This window comes from Rhinopithecus bieti, unplaced genomic scaffold (genome assembly GCF_001698545.2).
Source record: "Rhinopithecus bieti isolate Rb0 unplaced genomic scaffold, ASM169854v2 scaffold_5273, whole genome shotgun sequence".
NCBI lineage: Eukaryota > Metazoa > Chordata > Mammalia > Primates > Cercopithecidae > Rhinopithecus > Rhinopithecus bieti.
This window is the reverse complement of record NW_016805057.1, coordinates 916,350-937,754: the sequence shown is the minus strand read 5'-3', so window position 1 is coordinate 937,754 and position 21,405 is coordinate 916,350. Positions and strand designations below refer to the sequence as shown.

Genomic DNA, 21,405 nt, shown 5'->3' with positions numbered 1-21,405 from the left:
ATTAAAAAAAAATAAAAAAAAAAATAAAAAATAAAAAATAAAATAAAATACAAAATTAGCGGGGTGTGGTGGCGCATGTCTGTGATCCCAGCTACTTGGGTGACTGAGGCAGGGGAATCACTTGAACCTGGGAGGTGGAAGTTGCAGTGAGCTGAGATGGCGCCATTGCATTCCTGCCTGGGGGACAAGAGTGAGACTTTGTCTCAAAAAAAAAAAAAAAAAGATGGAGTCTGACTGTGTTGCCCAGGCTAGTCTTGAACTCCTATGCTCAAGACTGCAGATTTCAGGGACCACGGATGTGTGCCACTACACCTGCCTTCGTTTTGCTTTTTAATCTGCAATCAGCTAAGTCTAAGAATGAGTTGAGGAAGTTAGTACTGGATGGTAAATGAATTATTGGATTTATTATTAATAGGTTCTTACAATCTCTAACTTACAGTCTTAATTATTATATGAGTTACCAATTTAATAAGGCTAGGAATTACTTAAGTGCAGTTATTAAATATTTTCAAGGATAATAGGGAGCTGATAGTAGTCTTTTGGGAAAGGGCTTGCTATTTGGTACTGAAATACCTAAAAACATAGTGGTTTTCATGTTTCATTCTTACAGAACCTTCTGTTTTACTCATTTGTAACTGCTATGAATTTGGTTAGTATCCATCAACAAGGAATAATGATTAATAGGTTTATTCAAGGTGCTGTATGGGGGGGTCCTAGTGTTGGAAACTGATATTCTGGGCAGTGGTGACTTGTGGTAGCCCTCTCCTGGGAAAAGGAGACGGGAAATTCCTAAACACAGGCAAAGTAAACATGTTGGGCATATTGCCTGCCAATAATGACTGAAAAGTTAGAAATTTTATTTTAAACCAATAGTAGCTATAGTTGATATTGTATATACAAAAGTGTATTAGTTGTATGAGTCTCCTGTTAATGGGCATGAGGCCACATTTACCAGCTCTAACTGCATACAACTGCAGAACGTGACATGAATGTGAAGGACCTGAGCTGTGGCACGAGAGTACACATCACAGGGAGCAAGGTCGTATTACGGAAAAGAAAGATGGAGGGCAACATTTGTGAGTGTCTTTAAAATATATATGGCTTAATCCCCACCATAGGCCTACAGCCTGATATTTATTTAACTTAGTGAATAAAAGTATGGCTGTACCCTACCCCTAATTGGTTGTGTTGTCTGCTGTGGTGACGATGGTGTTGGTGAAGAAAAAACCGAGACTCAGGTTAGCAGGAACTTCTCGGGGAAGGGTGTGGGTTAGCTCTGACCACAGAGTCAACCTCTTCCTTCAGGCCAAGCTGCCTCACAGCTGGTAACGTAATAAGGCTAAGAGAAGTAAGCCGATATTTATAGAATATAGATTACAAGTAGCCTGTGGTGGCTGGGCGTGGTGGCTCTCACCTCTAATCCCAGCACTTTGGGAGGCCAGGGCTGCAAAATTACTTGAGTCCAGGAGTTCAAGACCAGTCTACAAAAAATAAAAGAATTAGGCGGGCATGGTGGTGTGTGCCCACTGAGGTGGGAGGATCACGTGAGCCCAGGAGGCTGAGGCTGTGGTGAGCCATGTTTGTGCCACTACACTCTAGTCTTCATGACAGGGTGAGACTCTGTCTTAAAAAAAAAAAAAAAAAGAGGTAGCTTGTAATTTTAAGTAATTGACATTTTACCTTATGACACAAGTTTGCAACATTTTTCTGCTGCAGTGCACCCGAGGGATGTGATGTCCCCAGTAGGGACTCACTAAGATAGCAGTGAATGAATAGCAAATACTTTTTTTTTTTTTTAACGCAGGGTCTCACTATGTTGCCCAGGCTGGTCTTGACCTCCTGGGCTGAAACAGTTCTCCTACCTTGGCCTCCCAAAATGCTGGGATTGCAGGCGTGAGCCATCATGCCCGCTGCAAATACTTACTGTATGAAGAATGGATTTGAGATAAAATAGACGGCCAGGCGCGGTGGCTCAAGCCTGTAATCCCAGTTCTTTGGGAGGCTGAGACGGGCGGATCACGAGGTCAGGAGATCGAGACCATCCTGGCTAACACGGTGAAACCCCGTCTCTACTAAAAATACAAAAAAAAAAACGTGCCGGGCGAGGTGGCGAGCGCCTGTAGTCCCAGCTACTCAGGAGGCTGAGGCAGGAGAATGGCGTAAACCCGGGAGGCGGAGCTTGCAGTGAGCTGAGATCTGGCCACTGCACTCCAGCCCCGGCGACAGAGCAAGACTACGTCTCAAAAAAAAAAGATAAAATAGACTTCCCAGAAAACAGCTTCGACTGCACTACACTGAATACATAGCATGCATACCAAGTTATCAAAGTAGCTGATTACTTCTTGAGGTCACAGTAAAAATGAAGACCACTGATAAAGTGAGATTGGAAATTGCTGATTTGAGGTTTAGGAAATAGGGGTGCTTTGCTTTATTAAAGGGAGGCTCCCCTTGGGAATTGCTACAGGGGGGTTTTGGTGATAGCACTCTCCAAATAAAACCTAGGGGAAGAGTTTGGAGAAGAAACTGCCTGTGTGAGAAGTTACAGCTTTATAATATCTTACTGTTGTGTCCAGGAAAAACTGCGTTGGAGGTGATGTTTCTGTAAATCAAAGAGACAGTGTGAGAATGTCAGCCCTCAACTGGAAGCCGTTTGTGTACGGGGGGCTGGCCTCCATCACAGCTGAGTGCGGTAAGGACCTGAGGGTGGTGGGTCACATAGCCTGCTGTGTGTGATGGTGTTTGATGTGAATGTAGTTCAAGTGTAGAGTGTGAGATGATGAAATGTTTGTCTCAGAATTCAAAATGTCTTTTAGCTGGGTGTGGTGGCTCACGCCTATAATCTCAGCACTTTAGGAGGCTGAGGCAGGGGAATCCCTTGAGTCCAGGAGTTCTAGATCAGCCTGGGCAACAGAGTGAAACCCCATCTCTGTTAAAAAAAAAAAATTAGACAGATGTGGTGGCACAGGCCTGTGGTCCCCGCTATTCGGGAGGCAGAGGTGGGAGGATTGCTTAAGTTCAGGAGGTCGAGGCTGCGGTGAGCCACGTGTGCACCACTGCACTCCAGCCTGGGTGACAGAATGAAACCCAGTCTCGGAAAAAAAAAAAAAAAGTTTTCTTTTGGTAATGCTTTTTAAGGCAAAATAGTCATTTTGGCTGCTATTAGCAGTTTAGGATTCAAAGTTTAGTGGAGAGAAAGTTGATCCTGTTGACCAAACACAAGTTTTTAAAAATTTTTTGTTTTGAAACAGGGTCTGGTGCTGTTGCTGAGGCTGGAGTGTAATCATCTGATCTCGGCTCACTCCAGCCTCTGCCTTCCGTGTTCAAGCGGTCCTCCCACCTGAGTCTCCCGAGCAGGGGAGACTACAGATGTGCACCACCACGCCTGGCCAATTCTTGTATTTTTATTAGAGATGGAGTTTTGCCATGTTGCCCAGGCTGGTCTTGACTCCCAAGCTCAAGAGATCCACCTGCCTCGGCCTCCCAAAGTGCTGGAATTACAGGCGTGAGCCACCGTGCCCAGCCCCAAACACAAGTTTTATGAATCATTTTTGGATTGTGTCTGTCTGTTTTCCTTGTCCTTTCCCCAGCTTTGCTACTGTTAACCTGTTTGGCTGTAAAGAGGTTTGAGAAGCTCAAGGGTGTTCCCTGAGCCAGATAAGATGGACTGTAGTTATCTAGTCACTTTCTGATGATGCACATTATCTAGTTCCCATTTGTGACTTCCTCATTGGTTGGGTTCCACATCAGACCCTGTTTGTTTATTCTCTGGAATCATTCATTCAACAAACACTGATTGAGCAACTGTTGAATGCCCTGTGCTGGGTTGGACACATCATTGCTTCCAGGGCTCAGTCACTGCTGTCCAAGGACAGAATACTACCCCTGTGGGGCTGGGGGGAATTGAGGCCAAGGGGTAAGCTGGATGAACCGTGGTAAGCACCCACTCACCAGCTTAGGCTGTCTGTGCCTGTAGGCTTTCCTATTGACACTGTGAATCAAGGTTACTCTCTGAGGATGGGTTTTATATATTTGGGTGGACTATTTGTTAGGTAAAGTATTTAACATGTTTATCTGCATTATCAGATTTATTTTGTTTTATTTTGGAGACAGAGTCTCACTCTGTCACCCAGTCTGGAGTACAGTGGCGTGATCTTGGCTCACTGCAACCTCTGCCTCCTGGGTTTAAGCGATTCTCCTGTCTCAGCCTCCTGAGTAGCTGGGGTTACAGGTGCCTGCCACCATGCCCAGCTAATTTTTGTATTTTTAGTAGAGACTGGGTTTCACCATGTTGGCCAGGTTGGTCTCGAACTCCTGACCTCAGGTGATACGCCCACCTCAGCCTCCCAAAGTGCTGGGATTACAGGCATGAGCCACTGCGCCTGGCCCAGATTAATTTTAGACTATAAAACACTCTCCCAAGTGGAAAAACCCCTTTAGAAAATGAAATTTTTTACCTCTTTGTTCACATTCAACCTAACTTTAACCTTCAATTATATACAGAATAGTAACTTACGTTTTTTTTTTTTTTGAGACGGAGTCTCGCTCTGTCCCCAGGCTGGAGTGCAGTGGCCGGATCTCAGCTCACTGCAAGCTCCGCCTTCCAGGTTTCCGCCATTCTCCTGCCTCAGCCTCCCGAGTAGCTGGGACTACAGGAACCCGCCACCTCGCCCGGCTAGTTTTTTGTATTTTTTTTTTAGTAGAGACGGAGTTTCACCGGGTTAGGCAGGATGGTCTCAATCTCCTGACCTCATGATCCGCCCGTCTCGGCCTCCCAAAGTGCTGGGATTACAGACTTGAGCCACCGCGCCCGGCCTGTAACTTATGTTTTTCAGTGGATTTCCTGTTTAGGTAAATCATACTGTGTATCTGCTTTCTACAACAATGCCGCCTACCCAAATCCTATGTAGAGTAAGATGAGGTATAAATAAAAAGATAAAGGAAAATATATCTATGCATTTTTTGGGTTTTATTAATCTTTTGATTCCTCAGTTTTTAAAAATATAAACAAGATTGCAAAGTGCCATTTCTTAATCACTTTCTTAGTTCACATAATAGTCTGAATGTTTCCTCAGTAATATATCACGACGTATCCTTTATTTAGTGGAATTTCTTTTTATTAAGTGAATTTCTTTTTAAATTTTAAGGTACATTTCCAATTGATTTAACCAAGACACGGCTCCAGATTCAAGGCCAGACGAATGATGCAAAATTTAAAGAAATTAGATATCGAGGAATGTTGCACGCATTAGTGAGGATAGGCAGAGAAGAAGGACTGAAAGCACTCTACTCGGGGTGAGTAGGCCTTCATGCATTTCTGTGTCCCTGTTCACTGTTTCACATGGGTAGACTTCAGACCGAGACTGCACAGATCACAAGTAAACAGTTTGAGGTATGTTTGAAAAGAGCATGATAGATTTTTCACTTTTAATTTCAACTCTAATTTCTAAGTATATATATTATGTAGCAAATGTTTTGGTGCAACTTTTACTGTATTCAAGTACAGACAGACAACAATAAAAAATTGTTTGCTTAAAAACATTCTGTTCAGTTTTTTACTCTTTGAAAATAGCACTTTTTCTTAGATATTCTGAATTAAGGAGGTTTTTGCCATAATGAAAATTATATGATGTTGATAAGAGTTGCAATGAACTACTTTCCAGTCTTTCAGTATTTAATGAACAGTATTCTGTAGGCACTGGATAGGAAAGTGAGTGAGACCTATATCCGAATACCTACAGGAACAGAACATGAACAGCCTCATGCCATGCTAAGCACTTTGGTTTTCTCCAGTATAACACACCACAAACTGGTGACCCATAGCCCTGCCATGGATCCACCAATCCCCAAAGGTTTTTGTTTTTTAACTGAGCCAATATTAAAAAATGAGAAATTTCACGTAAAAATCTGGGACTCCATCTTCTCGAGAGACATCAACATTAGGCCTACATTTGTTCAGTTATGACAGTGGTAGCTGGGGTGAAGGATACTGTCTCTGGTTTACAAAACCTCTGTCAACCACAAAGTATATGTGTGTGCAGTTCGACCCAGCCTGGATCATTCACTGTTGGCATCTGCTTTCTTGGTACCTGTCAGCATTTGAGTTTGCTATATCTATGGCAAACAGAAGCCACTGAAAGGGTTTAAGAAGGAGGATGGACCTGATCAGCTTACACTGTAAACATCACCTGCCTGCCACGGAGAGAAAGAATTAAGAGACAGCACTAGAAACAGGGCTGTCATGTAGGAAGACTAGATGAGGATCTGAATTGGTTTCGGGGATGAGGAGAAAGAAAACAGGCTAGAAAACTATTTAGGGTGTAGGATTAATAGCACTATGTGACCTAATATGACGCTTCCATACATGAAGTGGGTAGAAGAGAAGGAGGAGCCGAGGCTAATGTCTCATTTGGTGGTTTTTGCCAGTGTGTAGCTGGAGGTTCCATGCCCTGGTCTAGGAAACACAAGAGGAAAGATGATTGTTTGGAGAAGGAAGAGAAGTAGTTCAGTGTGGCACCCTATCTGATGGTATACACAGAACATCTAAATTGAGACTCTAGAAAGATTGGAAATATATCTTTGGATCTGTGTTGGAAGCATGGATTTGGAGTCATCAGTCTTTTATTTTATTTTTTGTTTATTTTGAAACAGGATCTTGCTTTGTCACCCAGGCTGGAGTGCGGTGGCACAAAATGGCTTACAGCAGCCTCTACCTCCCAGGCTCAAGCGATCCTCTCATTGCAGCCCCCTACATAGCTGAAACTATAGGCACGACAAGCCACTGCACCTAGCTGTGCGTGCGTGCACACACACACGCACACACACACACACACACACGATTTTTTTTTTAGACGGAGTTTCACTTGGTTGCCCAGGCTCACTGCAACCTCTGCCTCCCAGGTTCAAGCAATTCTCCTGCCTCAGCCTCCTGAGTAGCTGGGATTACAGGCACCAGCTACGACAACCGGCCAATTTTTTGTATTTTTAGTAGAGATGGGGTTTTACCATGTTGGCTAGGCTGGTCTTAAATTCCTGACCTTAAGTAATCCGCCGGTCTCGGCCTCCCAAAATGCTGGGATTACAGGTGTGAGCTACCGTGTCTGGTGCTACTTTTATATTTTTTATAGAGATGGGATTTTGCCATGTTGCCCAGGCTGGTCTCAAACTCCTGAGCTGAAGTGAACTGCCTGCCTTGGCTTCCCAAAGTGCTGGGATTACAGGCATGAGCCACCATGCCCGGCCAGTCTTTAGATGGTGGTTGAAGCCTTGGGAGTAGATGAGCTGATACAGGGAGCATGTACAGTAAGGAGAGAAGAAGCATAGGATAGAATTCTGGGGAACCCGAGTAGACACAGGTAGGATGCTGTAGAGAAAAGAAAAGAAGTGGGAGGGGGTAATGCTACAGCACAACCGGGAGGAGACAGCTACAAGTAGGACAAAGGGTAAACCATGGCACACACTGCAAAGAGCCTATACAAGATCCTACTTGAAAAGCCCCATTTTAACTTAGCAACAAAAGTGTCAGTTGGTCACCTTGATGAGGGGAGTTTTGAGGGTGAGGGCAGCAGAAACCCTGATTGCAATTCAAGAAGGAATTGGGGAATTGCAGAAAGAGAGCTGGGGAGTGTCGATGCCACACTGGGGTTGTGGTTTGGAGAGGATAATAGGTCAGGCATATTGGATGGAGGAAAGTTGGCTTGTTTTTCCTGATTCTGTCTTGAACTTCTTCACTTACATTTTCATTGAGAATAAATATGAGGGGCCAGACTTTCACTTAGTGAGCTAATAATTTGCACAGATTTATCTGGACCCACCTGTGTGTTTTTGTTTGTTTGTTTGTTTGTTTGTTTGTTTGTTTTCTGAGACGTAGTCTTGCTCTGTCACCCAGGCTGGAGTGCAGTGGTGCAATCTCAGCTCACTGCAAGCTCCGCCTCCCGGGTTCCCATCATTCTCCTGCCTCAGCCTCCCAAATAGCTGGGACGACAGGTGCTCGCCACCATGCCTGGCTAATTTCTTGTATTTTTAGTAGAGATGGGGTTTCATAGTGTTAGCCAAGATGGTCTCAATCTCCTGGCTTCGTGTTCCGCCCGCCTTGGCCTCCCAAAGTGCTGGGATTACAGGCGTGAGCCACCGTGCCCGGCCCCAACTGTGTTTTTGTTGGATTCTGAATTTTAAGAAATCGTTTTAGAGGCTGGGTGCGGTGGCTCACGCCTATAATCCCAGCACTTTGGGAGGCCAACGTCTGAGGTCAGGAGTTCGAGACCAGCCTGACCAAATAAAAAAAAATTGTTTTAGAGAACGTAGTTTGATTATGGATGGCACTCTGCATGTGGGTTGCCTAGCCCATGTTAAGTGATTTTTAGATTGCTTTTGTCCCTTTGTCCATTGATTTAACAGGATTGCCCCCGCAATGTTACGCCAGGCATCCTATGGCACCATCAAGATAGGCACTTACCAGAGCTTGAAGCGACTATTCGTTGAACGCCCAGAAGGTGAGTGGGGAATCCGTTTTCCCGCTGTGGACAGGAGGTGGGTTGTTTGTCTTTCTATTCAAGTGGTTCTGGAGCAGGTTTTCTTCAGCTTATTTGTGACTTTCCTACCGCTACAAGAACTCTGGGTGTGAAGTCTTAGTTAATTGTGCTGAAAGCAAGTTGGTTATCAGCACAATTGAGGGGAGAAATAATGAAAAGGAACCATCTCTGCAACCATTTTAATTAGTTGTCCCCATCTCCAAAATGCCTAGACCAGGGGATGTGTTGTGACCATTCCATCCAACTTAAAATTTGCTAAAATCATATGAATTATCTATTTTTCAGGAAAGCAGTGAATACATTTCTTAATATTAACAACACTGAATGCTAACACTCTGCGGCTTTTTGGTTCTGTGGCTTTGTTTTAATCCATAGAACTGGCCGGGCGCAGTGGCTCAAGCCTGTAATCCCAGCACTTTGGGAGGCCGAGACGGGCGGATCACGAGGTCAGGAGATCGAGACCATCCTGGCTAACACGGTGAAACCCCGTCTCTACTAAAAAATACGAAAACTAGCCGGGCGAGGTGGCGGGCGCCTGTAGTCCCAGCTACTCCGGAGGCTGAGGCAGGAGAATGGCGTAAACCCGGGAGGCGGAGCTTGCAGTGAGCTGAGATCCGGCCACTGCACTCCAGCCCGGGTGACAGAGCAAGACTCTGTCTCAAAAAAAAAACCATAGAACTGCCTATCTTCATCTCTTTTCACAATGGGTTGAGTACCAGACGCTATTATGTGAGAGTGGTGAACAAGAGCTAAGATGCTTTGGAAATACTTCAGGATATTTCAAACTAAATACATATGATGTGCTTTAAAAACTTTCTGTGCCAAATAAGTTGTCATGTTATCTCATAGGAATTATTGTCCTAACAGACATAGCTCATCTGAATTATGATGGTCTGAATTTATACATAAATGTGAATTGGGGCCGGGTGCAGTGGCTCATGCCTGTAATCCCAGTGCTTTGGGGAGGCTGAGGCGGGTGGATCACTTGAGCCCAGGAGCTCCAGACCAGCCTGGGCAACATGGTGAAATGGCATCTCTATGAAAAATACAAAATATTAGCCAGGTGTGGAAGTGCACACCTGTAGTCCCAGCTATTGGGGAGGCTGAGATGGGAGGATCACCTCAGTTCAGGAGGTCGAGACTGCAATGAGCTGTGATTGTGCCACTGCACTCCAGCCTAGATAACAGAGTGAGACCCTATCTCAAAAGAAAAAAAATAAAATCACATTTAGATATCAAGAAAGTTTGCAAAGCAAAATTCCTTCATTAGTGAAATTTCTAATCCTTTTAAAATTACTGGGTTCATGAAGCATACTTTTTTTTTTTTTTGAGATGGCGTCTTGGTCTGTTGCCCAGGCTGGGGTACAGTGGTGTGGTCTCGGTTCACTGCATCCTGCACCTCCCGTGTTCAAGTGATTCTCCTGCCTCAGCCTCCAAGTAGCTGGGATTACAGGCAGCTGCCACCACATCCAGCTAATTTTTGTATTTTTAGTAGAGACGGGGTTTCACCATGTTGGACAGGCTGGTCTCAAACTCCTGACCTCAAGTAATCCACCCGCCTTGGTATCCCAAAGTGCTGGGATTACAGATGTGAGCCACCGTGCCCGGCCTGAAGCATACGTTTGTAAATCTTAAGGGGAACAAGTAATGTGTAAATAAGTTGAGTTTCTCGCAGGAAGAACTCTGTAAATATGTAGAGTCAAATAACGTGTCATTGTTTACAGATGAAACTCTACTGATAAATGTGATATGTGGAATTCTCTCTGGAGTCATATCTTCAACCATTGCTAATCCAACTGATGTTTTGAAAGTAAGCTGTGCTATCTATATCTTATAGGCACATTCCACATTTTCTTATTGAGAGCAACATTCAGGTAATGGAATCTGTGAATGTAACATTTGTGTATATGTGAATCTGTTTATAATTTAAGTGCCATGAAGACTCTTAACTTTTAAATGTCCACAAGGTGGGTTTCCCACTGGTACAGATGAACTCAAAAGTAGAGCTCATTTTGGAGACAGATTTTGGTGATTGAGGAGAAAAAAAAATTTAGGCTTGGCCTGCATTTCATTTTCGTTTTTCATGGAAAATCTTCTTTGTTTTATTGGTTCATTAAATATAGATGGACTGCAAGTTTGGCACAAATCTAGGCTGCTCATTAATGATTATTTTTTAATCCATCTTTTTTTTTTTTTCTTTTTCTTTTTTTTTTTAAGATGGAGTCTCACTCTGTTGCCTAGGCTGGAGTGCAGTGGCACGATGTCAGCTCACTGCAACCTCCACCCCACTGTTCAAACGATTCTCCTGCCTCAGCCTCCTGAGTAGCTGGGATTATAGGCGCCTGCCACCATGCCCAGCTAATTTTGTATTTTAGTAGAGATGGGGTTTCACCATCTTGGCCAGGCTGATCTTGAACTCCTGACCTCGTGATCCGCCCGCCTTAGCCTCCCAAAGTGCTGGGATTACAGGTGTGAGCCACCGTGCCCCGCCTACATCTTCTTTGTTAAATTTAATTCAGGAAATACAGATGACAAAATTTAATTACTACAATTAGATTACATAACACGTTAGGTGACCTTATTGAAAATACTAGGGATATTATAACTTCTTAATTCCTTTTTGGAATAAAGCAAGGAAGTAACTAATTAAATAAAATAAAATTCAGTATGACTTATTTTTGAACTCCTACTGACTATTCCTTTCCTACCTCCCCTGTTTTCTTTTTCTGCCCCACTATTTAACTAGTATTCTATGCTTCTATCTTGTACCAGTTGGTATACGCCATGATTAGAATCCAAAAATGAGTAAGACGAGGACCCTGCCCTCAGAGAGCCTTCAATCTCATAGGGGATTCCGACAAGCATTACAGCCATCTGCAGTGTTCTGGGTACACTACAGTTATACATGCATTGTAGCAAAGGGACCGCATGGGTAAGGAAGAAATGCAAGATACCTTTGCCATAAGTTTACCAGTGTTGGGGTAAGAGAGCTAGAGAAAAATATTCACCCTCTTATTAATTTCTTAATTATATCTTAGGCCTTCTGGGAAGGTAGTTCCTGTATCTTGGTTTATTTTCCCACGTTAGTGTGGCATTAACAGTTCCTTTAGAAGTTAGTGGTAATGTATTTGCTCTCTAAACAAGAATAAGGTATACACATTTTTTAGTAAAAAATCTGTTTTCATTCTTAAAAATGCAAAGAGCTACATCAAACATTATGTTTATGTTGGAATCTTGGTCATGTGGATTCCACTAATTAAAGTGTGACAGAGTGTGACAGGTATCATGTGGCTCTCGCTTGGCCAGCTCGCCTGCATACCTTTGGTTCAGCTGGTTGGAGACTGTAGTGGCTTGGAGCAGCTAATTTAAGAACCATGCTTGTGTATGCGTAGTGCTGCCAAGTACACTGGATAACTCATTAATTTTATTAAACCTTTGTAATTAACTTTTCTCTCACCTATCTAGTAGTAGGGAAGTATGCTGTTTTCTATCCTTCTAGAAAGACGTTTTTCACAAAATCAATTTCTTTTTTGAAACTAATGAACTACTATACGTAGGACTTGGGACTCTCCTAGATGCTTTTTGGAGATCTCAGAGTTCCTAAGAATAAATTTTTAGTCATTTTAAGGTAGCATCATAGCAGTATTTATATGACAGTTTTTTCTCTGCTAATGGTTATTTAGCAACTGACTGACTGACTGACTGTCAGAGGTATCCATTGGTTGGGGCTGGGATTGTGGTAGTTTCTTTCTGATGTTGGTCTTTAAAATAATCTCTAGATTCGGATGCAAGCGCAAAGCAGCACCATTCAAGGAGGAATGATAGGCAACTTCATAAACATTTACCAGCAAGAGGGGACAAGAGGGCTGTGGAAGGTAAGCTGGAAGGATGGATCCAACTGATTTATTTAGTTCTTTTTTCCTTTTTTGAATTTATTTGTTCTGTTTCTATCACTTAATTTTAATCCAAGTGTCGTAATGGAGTAAGGGAAGAAGAGTGGCATCTTCTGCCCATGAAAATATCTTTCTTTATTTCCCTATCTATAAAATGGGAATATAAGGAATATGTCTTTTTTTTTTTTTTTTTTTTTTTTTGTTTTTTGAGACGGAGTCTCGCCCTGTTGCCCAGACTGGAGTGCAGTGGCGTGATCTTGGCTCACTGCAACCTCCGCCTCCTGGGTTCAAGCAATTCTCCTGCCTCAGCCTCCTGAGTAACTGGGATTACAGGCATGTGCCACCACACCCGGCTAATTTTTGTATTTGTAGTAGAGACAGGGTTTCCCCATGTTGGTCAGGCTGTTCTCAAACTCCTGACCTCAGGTGATCCGCCTGCCTTGGCCTCCCAAAGTGCTGGGATTACAGTTGTGAGCCACCGCACCTGGCCTATGTCAGGATTTTTAAAGTTCCTTTGAATAATTTATGAATAAGATGTTGTGTGAAGGATAAGCACCTTTTTTGTTGTTGTTTGGTCGTTTGCTCTTTTTTTTTTTTTTTTTAAATTCTTTTGGAGAAGTAGTTTAGGTTACAGTTCCATTGGGTGTTTTGAGCCATACAATTTCATGGCTTGTAACTGAAGTCTGCTATTAGGCATGCATGCGGTATAGAGTGTTATTTCCTAGTATTCTAATGACTTGTCAGTTCATAGAATAGCCCCTAAAGATCATCCAGTGTGATCTCTCTGTTCATACAAGGAAACCGGAGGCTCTGAGAGGTGACTTGTCCTGGCCAAAGTCTGGCCCAAGGTCATATAGTTAATGCCAGCATCAGAATTAGACTTCAGAGTTTTTGAGTTCTTGCCCTGTGATCTTTTCCACTCTGTCACTCTACATTTCTACCTCCCCAGAGGAAAAGATAAAAAGTGATCATAGTTTATGGATTAGAAGAACCTTTGCACATTTGCAAGACTTGTTCTACAGAGGCAAATCAGAATCATTTTTATTGTTAATATTTTACCCAGGGTGTGTCCCTTACTGCGCAGAGGGCTGCTATTGTTGTTGGTGTGGAGCTGCCAGTCTATGACATCACCAAGAAGCATCTTATTCTCTCGGGCCTGATGGGAGACACTGTGTATACCCACTTCCTGTATGTTTATGGATTTTTAAAAAATTAATCTTTTAGGTATGCATGAGTTTAGGGTGGAAATTTCGCACAAATTTATAGAAATTCTAAAGCAAGTTTATTATAAAAGTATTATATTCTCATATTTGAAAAGTTGCAGTGCTGAAGTGAAGCAGGACCAAGTAAAAGTCCTTATTCCTCTACATAGGCAGCTATTGTTAACAGTTTGATAAGTATCTTCCAGGCGTTTTCTATGTGTATGCAAATATTGTCTACAAAAGTGTATTATATGAACTTTATTACACAGATAAGATCATGTTTTACATTCTTTTATTTGCTTTTTAAAATTTAACAACAGGTTGAGCACAGTAGTTCACGCCTGTAATCCCAGGACTTTGGGAGTCCAAGGCAGGAGGATCAGTTGAGGCTAGGAATTCAAGACCAGCTTGGGCGACAAAATGAGGCCCCATTTCTACAAAAAATTAAAAACTTAGCTGGGCATGGTGGTGCATGGCTATGGTCCCAGCAACATGGGAGACTGAGGCAGGAGGATTGCTTGAGCTCAGGAAGTTGAGGCTGCAGTGAGCCTTGATTGGGCCAATGAGCTCTAGCCTGGGCAACAGAGAAAGACCCTGCTCTAAAATAAAATATGATTTGACAACATATTCCAAATATCTTTGAGTGCTTACAGACTTCATGTCAGTACTTACAGACTTTATTTATTTATTTGAGACAGGGTGTCACTGTGTTACCCGGGCTGGAGTGCAGTGGTGCGATCTCGGCTCACTGCAGCCTCTACCTCCTGGGCTCAAGTGATCCTCCTGCCTCAGCCTTCCAAGTAGTTGGGACTGCAGGTGCAAGCCACCACACCTGGCTAATTTTTGTATTTTTTATAGAGCTGAGGTTTTGCCATGTCACCCAGGCTGGTCTCGAACTCCTAGACTTAAGTGACCCACCTGCCTCAGCCTCCCAAAGTGCTGGGATTACAGGTGTCAGCCATTGCAGGCCTGGTCTTTGTTTATTTTTAATAGCTGCAGATTATCACATTGTATGGCTATATCATACATACATATTATACATACATACATATATATATAAAATCATATATAATCCATTGGTGGGCAATGTGTGGAGACTATTCTGATTGTCACAACCAAGGGGAATACTACTGACATCTAGTGGGGAGAGGCCAGGGATATAGCTAGTGCTGAGGCTGAGAAACCTTGCTCTGAATTAATTGATATAAAGTATGGTCCGTAGTAGTCTTGTGGGACTGAAAATATAGCACAACCTAAGACCTTTGAGGGGCATTATAGTAGGGAGATCTTTTTCTTTGATCTCTAGGAAATGATATAATTATGATATGGCTAGAATTACTCTGATGTCCACTTACAGGTAAATAGATGGAAAAGATCATGCTTGGAGGATTTCCTTTATGTTTTATGATCCTTTGACATTCTAAAATGTCAGGTATTCTTAGCTGTGGCTGGGATTTATCAGCTAGTATAATCGGTGCTAATATTTACGCAGCTTATCAAGCTCTCTAGATACGGCCCTTCTTGATATGTTTCATGTTGATATATGTTAGTTTAACATAGTTTTGGGGCTGGGCATGGTGGCTTATGCCTGTAATCTGAGCACTTTGGGAGACTGAGGTGGGCAGATCACTTGACATCAGGAGTCCGAGATCAGCCTGGCCAACATGGCGAAACCCCATCTCTACTAAAAATACGAAAAAAATTAGCTGGGTGTGGTAGAGTGTGCCTGAAATCCAGCTACTTGGGAGGCTGAGGCAGGAGAATCGCCTGAACTTGGGAGGCAGAGGTTGCAGTGAGCCAAGGTCACACCATTGCACTCCAGCCTGGGCAACAGAGCATGACTTTGTCTCAAAAACAAACAAAACACAAAAACCACAAACAAGAAAACCCCATAGTTTGGGCAGAAGCTGTTTTCTGCCTTCAATGGTGGTTGTAGCTCAGTGGTGGTTAACTTTTTTTTTTCCAATGGTGTCTTTATAGCTCAAGCTTCACCTGTGGTCTGGCAGGTGCCCTGGCCTCAAACCCTGTTGATGTTGTGAGGACACGTATGATGAATCAGAGAGTCCTTCGAGATGGCAGATGCTCTGGCTACACAGGAACCCTGGATTGCTTGTTACAGGTAAGAGCAAATGTCTGTCTCTGCAGGGTTGTGAATTATATGTATTTTTTGATCTAAGAAGTAACTGAATTATGAGAGCTACTAAAACTAAGATGAACGATGCTTTAAAGCCCTGAGAGGTACATATAGGAGACCATTTTTGCCATACTGTGCTTAACATTTATAAATACAATGTTGTTTTCTTTATACCTCCATTCTCCTGTGAAAGGTGAGAAAATAATAATATTTCCTGTGATTATAGAAGAACTGGGTCTCCTTCCAAAATATACTTTCTTCCTTTTGGGTCAAACTAGTATGAATATCCCTCATTCAGACATCTCTTCTTAAAGGAACACATCAATCTTACTTTAATTCTCAGTTTAAATAATTGGGCCTACTGTTTTATGAGAGGGTGAAAGTTTTCAACTGTCTCCCCCACTAGATTGCCAGTAGTCAGATTAGGAGCCACTTTTTTTTTTTTTAGGTGGTATTTATTTATTTATTTTCAAGTTTCAATGTATTTTAGATTCAGGGGGTACATGTCCATGTTTGTTACGTGGGCACATGCATAGTGGTGGAGATTGGGCTTCTACCCAAATAGTGAACATTACACCAGATAGATAATTTTTCAACTCTAGCCTCTCCCCTTTAGGAGTCCCCAGTGTCTGTTATTTCTATCTTTATGTCTGTATGTACCTATTGTTTAGCTCCCACTTAAAAGTGAGAACATGTGGTTTTGATTTTCTTTTCTTCGTTAGTTTGCTCAGGATAATGGCCTGCAGCTCCATCCATGTTGCTGCAAGGAAGGTGATTTCTTTTTTATGGCTACAGGGGCCACTTTTGTGGTTCCTGTTTTCCGACATGACACCAGCACATTTTACCCTTCAGGTGTTGCCTTAATAAAGCAAACATACTTACCATATTCATCCACCCGACAATTTGGGAGATAGTGGTACTCTGAATGATATCTCTACCACTTTTGCTTCATTTCTAACCTGTTCAGGATCCCACATGACACGGAAGCAAAAGACCGTAATTGGAATTAAATCTCATTTGTTATTCATTCAACACTGTTTATCTATTTTGTGTGGAGTTCATTCAATCCTCTTTGGGGTTGTTGGGCGTGGAGCCTTAGTCTTCCACCCACACAGAAGCCTCTAAAGAGCAAAGATTTTGTAGGCAGTACTTCCAAACAGGATTTTATTTTAAGAAAACAAANCTCCCCTTTAGGAGTCCCCAGTGTCTGTTATTTCTATCTTTATGTCTGTATGTACCTATTGTTTAGCTCCCACTTAAAAGTGAGAACATGTGGTTTTTGATTTTCTTTTTCTTCGTTAGTTTGCTCAGGATAATGGCCTGCAGCTCCATCCATGTTGCTGCAAGGAAGGTGATTTCTTTTTTATGGCTACAGGGGCCACTTTTGTGGTTCCTGTTTTCCGACATGACACCAGCACATTTTACCCTTCAGGTGTTGCCTTAATAAAGCAAACATACTTACCATATTCATCCACCCGACAATTTGGGAGATAGTGGTACTCTGAATGATATCTCTACCACTTTTGCTTCATTTCTAACCTGTTCAGGATCCCACATGACACGGAAGCAAAAGACCGTAATTGGAATTAAATCTCATTTGTTATTCATTCAACACTGTTTATCTATTTTGTGTGGAGTTCATTCAATCCTCTTTGGGGTTGTTGGGCGTGGAGCCTTAGTCTTCCACCCACACAGAAGCCTCTAAAGAGCAAAGATTTTGTAGGCAGTACTTCCAAACAGGATTTTATTTTAAAAACAAATCAGTCTGGCCACTAATCATTATTATTATTATTATTATTATTATTATTTATTTATTTATTTTTGAGACAGAGTCTTGCTTTGTCACCCAGGGTGGAGGGCAGTGGCGCGATCTTGGCTCACTGCAAGCTCTACCTCCCAGGTTCACGCCATTCTCCTGCCTCAGCCTCCCGAGTAGCTGGGACTACAGGCACCCACCACTATGCCCGGCTAATTTGTTTTTGTATTTTTAGTAGAGACAGGGTTTCACTGTGTTAGCCAGGATGGTCTCCATCTCCTGACATCATGATCCGCCTGCCTCGGCCTCCCAAAGTGCTGGGATTACAGGCGAAAGCCACTGTGTCTGGCCTGGCCACTAATTAGTAATGCATTTGGCATAATTAGAAAGTTGGAAGTTAACTTTTTTTTTTTCTTTTAACAGACATGGAAGAATGAAGGGTTTTTTGCTCTCTATAAAGGCTTTTGGCCAAATTGGTTGAGACTTGGTCCTTGGAATATCATTGTATCCTTTCCTGTTGCAATAAATCTAGAAAAAGACACAGCTAAAGAATACCATTTATATAAACTCTCATGTTATTAATTATAATTTAGAAGTAGGTTCTGATTATTTTGAGTTCCTCTGATGCTAAGAAGTCACTACTTAGTTTCTTTTTTAGGAAGTGTAAAGTCTCTGTGCTAGACACTGAATCTTGCTTTGATGGTGATATTATTCAAAAGTAATGATACTACTAAAAATGTTTAGTTAGACTCTGTTCTAGAAGCTGAGGGTATTTATGATTTCAGAGAGAGAGAGAGAGAGAGAAGGATTGGCTTTATAGCCCTAGCCACTTTGGGAAGGATGTGGTTGGCAACGATGTCTTAGAATGCCTGTCTTAGAGAGTGCCTGAAGATAAACAGGAATTAGCTCCGGAATTGTTTGGCAGGCCAGCATGCTTCCTGTGTGCCACAGTGGGAGGCAGGAAAGGAAAGGCAGGTAACTTTTTTTGTTTTTGAGACTGAGTCTTTACTCTGTCACCCAGGCTGGAGTGCAGTAGCATAATCTCGGGTCACTGCCATCTCCGCCTCCTGGGTTCTAGCAATTCTCCTGCCTCAGCCTCCTGAGTAGCTGGGATTACAGGCACATACGACCATGCCTGGCTAATTATTGTATTTTTAGTAGAGACGGGGTTTCACCATGTTGGCCAGGCTGGTTGCAAACTCCTGACCTCAAGTGACCCGCTCTTTGGCCTCCCAAAGTGCTGGGATTACAGGCATGAGCCCCCGTGCCCGTGAGGCAGTTAATTAGACACGGAAGGGCAGAATGGTGAAGCAGGAATGCTGGCTTTTGCCGTCCTCTTGTTGCTCTTTATTGGCTCCTGCCTCCTAAGGAAGGCTGCGTAGTGGAAGCCTTTGAGGAGAGCTTCCCAGGACTTGCTAACTGTCTTTCTCTCTCTCTCAAAAGCTTACTGTGCTGGAAAGTTTTTCCACCATAGCAAAGCCACAAAAGCTAATCAGCGTAGATGCCATCTCAGAAGAGGCTGATGCCACGGGATTTACATATCTCAGCTGTGATCCTTCTGTTCCAAGCTGACCTTGGAAGGCTTATGGGCAGATAGTTTGATGTGGTTAAGGATGGAACCCCTTTTATTTAATCGTGTCCATAGCGTGGGTCTGCCTGTACCTATTTGTTATGAAGTGTGTCATTTGTAAGTCTGTTGTTATGCACTGGAGTTGTGAAGATGGCATTTTCTGTGTCATCCTTAACCCATAACCACAGTTCTTTGTGACATACGAGCAGTTGAAGAAATTGGATTTGTGACAAGTCCAGGCTGCATGAGACATCTTTCTGAAAATGGTAACTTCTGAAACAGCAAAGCTTCCTGTGTTTCACTCTGCTTCTCACTGCTTGGCTCATCACAGATTCTGGGATGTGAGCAACAGATGAAGATTGGGTTAGTTAAGATGGCTGTGTGTTGGCATTGGATGCTCTTCATCAAACGTTTAATGGCATAAACTAACATCCAAACACTAGTCTTTACCGTTGGAGCACCCTTCAACATCAAAGATAATATATGAAATGCATGTTTCTTGCTAAAGAAAACTTGCAAGAAAATCAGGAGCTCTGTATTGTTTCATTCAGGGAGAGTAGCTCCTGATGCATCTCAGCTCATGACTGAGAACATCAGACTGCTCTAGAAAAGCTCATCGGAACCATGGAATGGAGCCTGCGAGAAGGTATGATGGTTTCTGAATTTCTGGGAACTTTTGCTCCTTGTCAGCTGAAGAAATTTCATGTATGGAGACCTGGACTGTTCAACCCCAGGTATAAACGGTGCAGGAAATGGATCCTAGGAATATTGCACTGCTTTATAATTTCCTATTTTGGCAGGATCTTTCACTTATAATAAGTGATTTTAAGCTTTTGAAGACTTGACATTTGTGAGAAATTGTTACAAAGTAATAATCTCTAAATTCGTGGTGGTGTTATGTGTTGGCTTTGAAGGTTGCAAGGTCTGTATTGGTGGGAGGTGTTTTCAAGCAGCTTAGGTTCTGTCTTAGGTAATGTTAGTAATTAGCTTTATGATTTTTAGCAAAAAAAAATATGTATTTCCCAATGTGTAAAATGGGGATAATAACGTCTATTGATGTAGAGGGTCAAATGAAGAACAAATAGTAGCTGCTGCTACTTGACTTGAAATGTAAGTGTGTTTACATCATGCTGTGGAAGAGCTCTAAATAGTCTATGTAGAAGAGGAGCGTGTTATCCTGGGCTTCTCATGGTAATTGTGAATGAAGCCCTTTGTTAAGGTCTTGTTAAAGAAAGAACACTGTATAAGTTCAGGCTTTAGTACATTTTCCTGAGCAAAATGTTGGTAGTGAATCAAAGAGTTGATTTTTCCAGCTTTCCACTGTTTACTTTAGTTTGTGCTGTGCCTGCCTTGGACTTCCTGTTTAGTTTGGATAGAAAATACCTGCTTGAAATTTTAACAATGATTTCTTTAGTGCATCTATTTAGCTAGTTTCTGATAGGTGGCATGTAATATTTTCCTTTTTTCTTTCCTTCTATAGACACAATAAATCATTCTCCCTCTTCTTTTTTTCTTTTTCTATTTTCTTATTCTTTTCTCTAACCTGCTTCAGAGAAAGAGCCCTCTTCCTTCTTGTCTTCATCTTACTCTTTTCAAAACAAAAGATGGCTGTGAGAACCCCAAGAACTTCCAGTTCTGGAAGGCAGCCACAGGACAGGGAACATAGTTATTTGGGTCCCTTCGGTTCCCCCTTTGAGAACAACATTAAATACATGCTACCTGGGGCTCCAGGGCATTCTCCTTCCACAGTAGTGTGGCCAAATTCCCAGTTTGGCCAGTCTCTTCATTGAGACAGAATAGAAGGAATGCAGGGTTTTTTGGGGGATCAGATAATTTTTCCTCCCAGGCATTTTCCCTTGCCTTCCTTATGAATGAATGGTCCCTTTGAATATTATTTCCAACAGTGAGAGGTAAGACAAAGTCATCAGAAAGAGAGGATAAAAGAAGGGAGGGGTTGGGTAGGGTGACCTGTTAATTGCTTAGACTCAGATGAAAGTCCATCTCTCCCTGGGCAACCCTAGAGGGCAGCAGAGGACCCCAGAGCTCATTCAGGCCTTGCTCCTGGTTCTAAACTACACCTTAGGATTTTTTCTTCTTTCCAAAACATTCCATTGATTTTATAAAGACTTCTATAGAGAGGCTTTCACTGTTGAGATCTTTGAGTTTAAAGATTGCTTTTCTTGAACCACTCTTTTTTTAATGTAGAAAAATTTTATTTTTTCAAATGTGCATACAATTTTTAAAACAGTAGAAGCAAATTCATTCTGAAGACCACATAAAGACTGAATGTCAGACAGTATTCATTATTACCAGTTTATTCAA

The 21,405-nt window shown here is 42.4% G+C and overlaps 1 protein-coding gene across 4 annotated transcripts in view; it reads left to right on the top strand.

Annotated features, from left to right (window-relative positions):
• Positions 1 to 21,405, top strand: part of SLC25A30 (solute carrier family 25 member 30) — a 29,936-nt gene that overhangs the window by 5,085 nt on the left and 3,446 nt on the right. For 2 of the 4 annotated variants that reach the window (XR_001885350.1, XR_001885351.1), the window contains exons 2-10: positions 2,574 to 2,689; positions 5,145 to 5,292; positions 8,395 to 8,489; positions 10,253 to 10,338; positions 12,308 to 12,403; positions 13,485 to 13,609; positions 15,604 to 15,742; positions 17,937 to 18,017; positions 19,272 to 19,729. Coding sequence is in view for 2 of the 4 variants with exons in the window: in XM_017870976.1 (XP_017726465.1) it covers positions 2,626 to 2,689; positions 5,145 to 5,292; positions 8,395 to 8,489; positions 10,253 to 10,338; positions 12,308 to 12,403; positions 13,485 to 13,609; positions 15,604 to 15,742; positions 17,937 to 18,017; positions 19,272 to 19,313 (876 nt within the window). In the remaining 2 variants the exon portion in view is untranslated. Of the gene's footprint in view, positions 1 to 2,573; positions 2,690 to 5,144; positions 5,293 to 8,394; positions 8,490 to 10,252; positions 10,339 to 12,307; positions 12,404 to 13,484; positions 13,610 to 15,603; positions 15,743 to 17,936; positions 18,018 to 19,271 lie in introns of all 4 variants that reach the window. The other 2 variants (XM_017870976.1, XM_017870975.1) reach the window with 2 other exon arrangements.